Source organism: Motacilla alba, chromosome 8 (genome assembly GCF_015832195.1).
Source record: "Motacilla alba alba isolate MOTALB_02 chromosome 8, Motacilla_alba_V1.0_pri, whole genome shotgun sequence".
Classification (NCBI taxonomy): Eukaryota; Metazoa; Chordata; class Aves; order Passeriformes; family Motacillidae; genus Motacilla; species Motacilla alba.
The window spans coordinates 30,846,847-30,854,059 of NC_052023.1; the positions used below are offsets into that span (position 1 = coordinate 30,846,847).

General features: G+C 50.9%; 1 protein-coding gene across 1 annotated transcript in view; it reads right to left on the bottom strand.

Moving 5' to 3' along the window:
• The window catches only part of XPR1 (xenotropic and polytropic retrovirus receptor 1), a 112,164-nt gene extending 108,320 nt beyond the window's left edge, over positions 1 to 3,844 (bottom strand). The window contains exon 1 of the mRNA XM_038145125.1: positions 3,539 to 3,844. Coding sequence (XP_038001053.1) covers positions 3,539 to 3,607 — 69 coding nt within the window. The 5' untranslated portion in view covers positions 3,608 to 3,844. The remainder of the gene's footprint in view (positions 1 to 3,538) is intronic.
• Between the last annotated feature and the right edge of the window lie 3,369 nt (positions 3,845 to 7,213).

Genomic DNA, 7,213 nt, shown 5'->3' on the forward strand with positions numbered 1-7,213 from the left:
ATGAGCATTATATGCAGCAGAGCACACTCTCAGAAAAAAAAAAAAAAAAAAAAAAAAAAAAAAAAAAAGCATCAGCTGACACAAAAAGTTGGGGTTGTGTTTGTTTTCGTGTTTTCCATTTTTCCTGTTTCCGTATTTTTCCAAAGGAACTGAGGGGTAAATAATGCCCCAGAACTTTTAAGGCAAAATGAACACAGAAGCAGTGCATATCACAGCTGTAGTTTAACAGGCTAGGAAAATGTGACTCACTTTACAGAAGAAAATGCACTGCCAGAGCCCCTAAAACAAGGTGAGCAAAGCCTTTCACTGCTGCTGCCAGGGTGAGGCACATCCACATCCTTTCATGCAATCTTTAGAATGGAAATTTGGAATGGAAAGCCAAATCAAGTCCATCATGGTTTAAAGCTCCTCGTAACTGTTTGATCAGTCATGGTAAATGTCTTTGGGAAAAGCTGAATGAAATAGAAAAGCATTCACTGCCATTTTCCCTCTTTTCTGTAAGTCAAGTGCTCCTTCTCAAAAAGCTTAGATGTACAGTAATGGTCACTGCAGAGCTTTTGCTGAAGGAAAATACAAATCTAAGTCACATCTATCAAAATATATCTTACTTTTGCCTGTTTAAAGAAAATGAATATTTTTTTCTCTCCCTAAAGCTCTCACCCTGACTACCAGCCCTAAGCCCAGGCAACTTCCATTCTTCCTACAAGCACACTTAGAATACTTAAACTGATTATTTTTGGAGGGAAAGAGCATGGGGATGGTAAGAAGTTTTGAGGACTGTCAATTGTTAAAGACCACCTGAAAGTGAAACTACATTTTTAGGTACTGAAAACACAACAATCCCATTCCTCTTTCTGAGGTTATCACCAACAAATTACACCTGGACAGACAGGCAAATCTTGCTCCAAATCCCTTTGAAGGATCTCACAGGTTACCTGGGTCCTGCCACACTCCAGGAATCGCCTGCTCTCCAGTGGAAATAACTACAAACACCAGAGCAGAAAATTAAGATGAGGGCATATAAGCTTTATGATACAGAATGACTTAGAGAAGGCAATTTCTGCATCATCTTTTAGTCCTTTCATGGGGAACAGCTTCAAACTGAAAGAGAGTAGGGTTAGATCAGATATCAGGCAAAAAATCTTCCCTGAGGGTAGGGAGGCCCTGGCAAAGGTTGCCCAGAGAAGCTGTGGCTGCCCCATCTCTGGGAGTGTCCAAGGCCAGGCTGGATGGGGCTTGGAGCAAGCTGGAATAGTGGAAGCTGTCCCTTCCCATGACAGGGGATGGAACAAGATGATCTTTAAGATTCCTTCCAACCCAAACCATTCCAGAATTCTGTGATCTTGACGTGACATCCTGGAAACAGGAAAAATCTTTTCAGAGTTAAAAACCTACCCAAAAAGATCTCTCACTCTGAGAGGGTGTCTCCTGCATTAATTAAGAAGGAAAAGACATAAACTGTGAGGTGAAGAAACAATATAACACTGTTAAATATACAAATAATGCTTTAAAATGTTACTGTGACACCTTCTATAAGCAGCACTGCACACAAGTAACACAGGCAAAGTTTAACCTCACATTTGCTAATCAACAATGGGAATTTTTCTGGACAAAGGAGGGCTGGGTGCTTTTTGCCTCAGGTATAATCAACAAGTAAATGGAGGTAGTGCTGGGCTTTTATGCACTGCATCCACACGACCACCAGTTACTGAATAATAAATGCCAGGCTATTCCATCACTGTAATGTGCATGAGCAGGAGGCTGACTCACATCCAGCCAGCTGCAACAAGGCAAACAAAGAGTTTGAAAGTTATTACTGAAAGGGAAGGTGAGGTTTGTGTTTTCCCTCACTCCACATTAAGCTGTCTATCCCAGGAGGAGATTATTTGTGATTAGAAAGAGTAACAACTTGAAGGAAGTTGTTTTTACTGAAATCTACATTTGAAAGTGGGATGGAGGAAGGGAGAATGACATAATAATAGTGCCCTAGTTAAAACAGCTGAAAATTAACCTCCCATAATGAAAACAGTGGCCAAGGAGCAGCAGTGCTCTTCACACATTAATCAAGGTGTCTTAGTTCACTGGGTCTCCTTCCCCTCTCTCCACAGGTGTTTGCTCAGCATGCAGCCAGATCTTTCACCCTTTTATTTCCCCCTTGCCTTCCCCTCCAACACACCTCCAAAGCTGCTCTTAGGAAGATATCCAGGTTTTCTTTTTTCAGGAGCAGAAGACAACTCTCACAGGGATAACCTATTAGAGGCACGATGCAGAACTAAGTTGGCCCTTTATTTTATCAAGACAATGGTTTTCCTCCTCCTCACGGACTGATGGCATTATTTGGCCATCTAGCTCTCGACATAATTCAAGGAGATCACAATATTGTTGTAAAGCCAAACCAAACTGCAGTTTTTATTTAAACATCCATTCCTCTGCAGTCAGGTTAAGGGAAACAAAGGAAGAGTGAGAAGGGTAAATATAAACTTCTCAAGCTCGACATTATAACAAAGCAAGCTAAGATAAGTGTGATTTTCCTTGCAAATGCAGACAGATTTATATGGATAGCATAAATAAATTGGTATTATAGTTCTAGTGAGAAAATACAGGCCCTCAAACAATAACAAATGTTGCGTAGTTTTAATTGAGTCAATCAGTCAAGAAGTTCTGCTGATCACGGCTGTCCTATAATCAGCTTTCCGTTGTCTAGATTTAATTATTACTTGTGGAAAAGACATCGCTGGCACCTGACACTTTTACTGCTGACACTGAAATAGGAAATGGTTTTACTACAAATAATCATCACCAGCTCCGTCCAGTTCCAACCAAGCCGAGAATCGGTGTGATAAATCTGAAACGAAGCAATCAGCATGACCTTTAGCAGGCTAGCGTGATAAAGCCCGAAAAAGCTGTGTTCTGCAGATAATTCACGATTAATGCAGCAGAACTTGGTGCAAACAGTGCTCATAAACGCCCCGACTGGAGTGCTAAACCGCGAGCTGCAGAGCCTCACTTAAAAACGATCATAAAACGGGAGTTGATGGGGGTTTGCTGCCCTGTTTTGGGGGGCTCGGGGGAGTTGATGGGGGTTTGCTGCCTTGCTTTGGGGGGCTCGGGGGAGTTGATGGGGGTTTGGAGCCTGTTTAGGGGGGTTCGGGGGAGCCCAGAGCGCTGCCGGTGGTCCCCGGCAGGGCAGGGAGGGCGCCAGGAGCTGCCCAGAGCAGCGGGATCGCCCTTGGGAGGCCGGGAGCTCTCAAAGTCACCGCTCCTCCGGGAACCGGCGCTGGTGCTGAAGCCCCGCCGGGGCTCGGGGTGCGCGGTGCCGAGCGTGCGCCCCGACCTCTATCCTCCGCCAAGAGGTTACAGGCGGTAATTAATTCACTAATTAACGAGCCGGACAGCCGAGGGTGCCCAGCGCCGCAGCCTCCCCGCCGCGGCGGACACACACACGCTGCCTCTCCATCAGCCCCGCCCCGCGGCACGGCGGGCACCGGGAGGCGCGGGGGGCCGGGGCCGGAGCCCGCAGCCCTGCCCGGGGCCGTACCTCATACTGGATGTACTGCTTCCGCCACTCGGGGGTGATGTGCGCCGCGAGGTGCTCGGCGAACTTCATCCTGCCGCCGCCGCCGCCGGCGGGCCGGGACCGCGCTCGCTCCGCGCCCGCAGAGCCGCCTCGGCGGCGCCTGACTGCGAACGGGCGTCGGTAGTGGGGGGCGGGGGGGGTCCGCCGCCACCGCACATGGGCCCCCGCCCGCCCGCCCGCCCCGCCACTCCTCAGCCCGCCTCGGGCCTCCTCAGCGCCGCCCCGCCACTGCCGCCGCCTTCTCGGCCGCCGCCGCCGCCATGTTCGCCACCGCCTCCCGCCGTCACCGCCCGCAGCCAACCGGCACCGGCACCGCGCGTCCCCGGCACCGCCGCCCGCCCACCGCCGCGGGGCGGGGCCTGCGCCCGGCACCGCCCCGGGCCCGCCCGCCCTCGGCACCGCCGCACCACCGCCCCGGGGCGGGGTCCCCGCCAGGCTCCGCCCCGGCACCGCCCCGCGGGGAGGTGCCGTTCCCGCGCTCGCCGCCGGGGGGCGCCGCGGCTTGCGCGAGTTTGAGGTCGGGTTTGGGGCGCGGGAGCGTCACCCGCGATCCCCGGGATGGGAGGGACAGCCCCGGGGACTGCGGGGCTGCTTGGGGAGAGATAGGGATGGGGATGGGAATGGGAATGAGAATGGGAATGGGGGTGAGACGGGGATGAGAATAGGGATGGGAATGGGAATGGGAATGGGAATAGGAACGGGGATGGGGATGGGGATGGGAATGGGATGGGGATGGGGACGGGAATGGGATGGGCATGGGGATGGGGATGGGAATGGGGTGGGAATGGGAATGGGAATGGGAATTGGGATGGGGAGGGGATGGGATGGGACGGGACGGGGTGGGATGGGGAGGGAATGGGATTGGGAAAGGAGTAGGATGGGATGAGACTGGCATATCATGGGATGTGGATGCAATGTGATGAAAAGGGAATGGAGTAGAGATGAGGTGAAATGGGAAGGTGAAAAGTGTAGCAGGGAGAGTGGGACGCATGGGGAAAAAGAAGTGGCAGGATGGGGAGGGATCAAGGAGATAAAATACAGAGAACAGGGGTGAATATGGGGGAAAGAGTAGGAGAAAGTTCAGGATTGAGGGAGGAGGGAAGCTGGGTTGACAGGCCACAAAAGATCAGGAAAAAGGGGAAAGAAAGATAAGAGGGGAAATTAAATGGGGAGGAGGGGAATGAGAAAATTTTCCAAAAGTTGCATGATCTCCACCGCCTTTGCCCTTGGACTGCCCATCAATGCCAGGTTGGGACAGGGGGAGCAGAGACTCTAGGGCAGCTCTTGGAGCAAACCCACCTGCACAGGGCTGTGTCTGCCCTGAACAGACCCTCCTGGGGCTGGGAATTTGGTACCTGCTGGATCACGGCCCGAGGGACCAAACTGGAGCTGCTCAGAATGGGGCTGCAACCCTTGGTTATCCCACGGATTCTCAGTGGCCCTAACCTGCCTCTCCCCACTTCCTTGCTTTTGGGGATTTGCTGCATGTGGGATCAATTTTGGTTTCCTTAAAGTCTCCCAGCCTGTGGTGTGACAGTTTTCAGCTTTCTCCCACCCTCGCAGGTCCAATCCCATCCCCTCGGCACCACAAGGTCCCTCTCCTGCAGCAGCTGCCAGAGCATCTCTCCCCCTGACCCCCGCAGAGCTCATTTGCTGCAGAGATTTACGGGGGTCCTGTCGCAGGATCCCCGGGGATCCGTGATTTGCGAGGGCTGAGATTCGCCTGGCGCTCACTGATATCATCTCTTAATTATGTTTGCAGCGAACCCTTTAACGAGCAGAGCGTTCGTGTCCTTGCTGCGACACTTCGCAACAAGCCTGCCCGGCGCTGGCCCCACCACGAGCTCGCCGCAGTGGCACAGCTTGACTTTACATTTCGCAGGTCACCGCCTTTTCAATGCCTCACCTTGGCAGGCATCGCCAGGACCGATAACATCGCCCCGGGGCTGAGCTGCTCCAGCCGAGAGGAGCTGGGATGTTACAGCCCAGACACTTTGGATGCTGGTGGGCTCCCGGAGATAACTTGCAGCAGGGGGGCAGAAAAGGGGATTAAGAGCGGGAGGCATTGCCTGGAATATGTGCTGGGGTGTATAAGAAATTAATGTCTTCTGATACAACAGCTGGCAAAATTTGTAATGGAAAATAACCAGTGATCCCTCCTGCCCCCCACCCGCTTCTCTTTATTTATTTTATATCAATAAATGCTATTTTTTTATCATTAAACAAAGACAGATGGTAACAGGGGCAGCAGAGCAGAGGCTGGGTTCTTTGCTCACCATTGCCCCGTAGAAACAGCTCCATTCAAATATCTGATCGGCAAATCCCTGCCTCCCGTCATCAGATACCCCTTGGGACTACATTGAGCATCCTAGTGTTTCACTGCTCTGCTGGAACCTGGGGCTTTCCAACTCCTCTAAAGGTTTCAAAATTCTCAGCTCTGCATATCCAGGCTTGGGGGAGGAATGGAGGAAGGGAGAGAGGGCAAGGAGAAGCCTTAAATGAAAAAGAAAAGGCCACCAATATTCATTCCCTCTACTGCCTTCTGCCTACACCTGGGTGGAGGGCAGGCAGGGGGAATCCAGGCAGCACTGAGGAGGGATGCTGGTCCCAAAAAATCCTAGTCTTGGGTCTGGATCTCTGTCCCCACAACTCAAGTTTGGATCCCCGTCTCTGTACCTTAGGTCTGGATCTCACTCCCCATACCTCCCTTGCACAAGGCTGCCACGTTTTCTTCATCTCTCTCTCTTTTTTCCAGGAAAGAGTTTGCACTGTGATTTCCCTTGTGCTCTTGTAGTTAGGGGGAAAAAAATCATAGAAGCAATGCTATTTGCATTTTGAAACCAAGCAAGGAGAAGCGGGAGTGGGCTTTTCGCCAGTGCAGTCTGGCACTTGCTTTGTTGGGAGCATATAGAATAATTTATAAATAGCATGGTGATATTTTTTAAAAATATATAGTTATGCTTTTAAAGCTTCTGCATTGCTGGGGAAAAGGAGTCTTCAAAAAAGGCTTTAGAAAAAAGAGTCTTGCCGAGGGAAAATTTGCTTTACTGGCATTCATAAAATCACAAAAAGGACGGTTTTCCATCATGGGAGACAACGCAGGAAGCCCATGGACCTCCTCCCACCTTTTCCCCAGGCAAAAGAATTTTAAGAAAGCCTGGATATTTAGGGGGTCAGTTTGGCATGGGAGGAAATGATTTACGAGCATCACCTTCCCTAGCCCCATGAGCAGAGCAGGATTTGCTGAGCCTGGACCATGGGGTCAGGAGAACTGGTGTGATTTACTAAATTCCCTTGTCCTTTAACATCAGCAGGATCTGGGATGATAAAGTCAACTCTCCCCTAAAAACAGAGGAAATTGTGCCAAATTACAGGGTTTTGGGAGCAGCAGCATGTCCCAGCCTTGGTGGGGAGGCATCAGGAGGGCCAAAGGCTGCTCTTTACATCTTTCACTGCCCTGTCCTGCCCTACCCATGTGGTGATTCCCACTCCAGAGGGATGGCCCAGAGGCTTCACTGCCACTGCCTGGCAAGGAAGACAAGGAATAAATGAATACAGAAGTAAAAGCAAGTTAGGAGAAGCTTGATGTGCAACAAGGGAATTGAGTAAATCACACCAAGAGAGGCTGTCCTGACT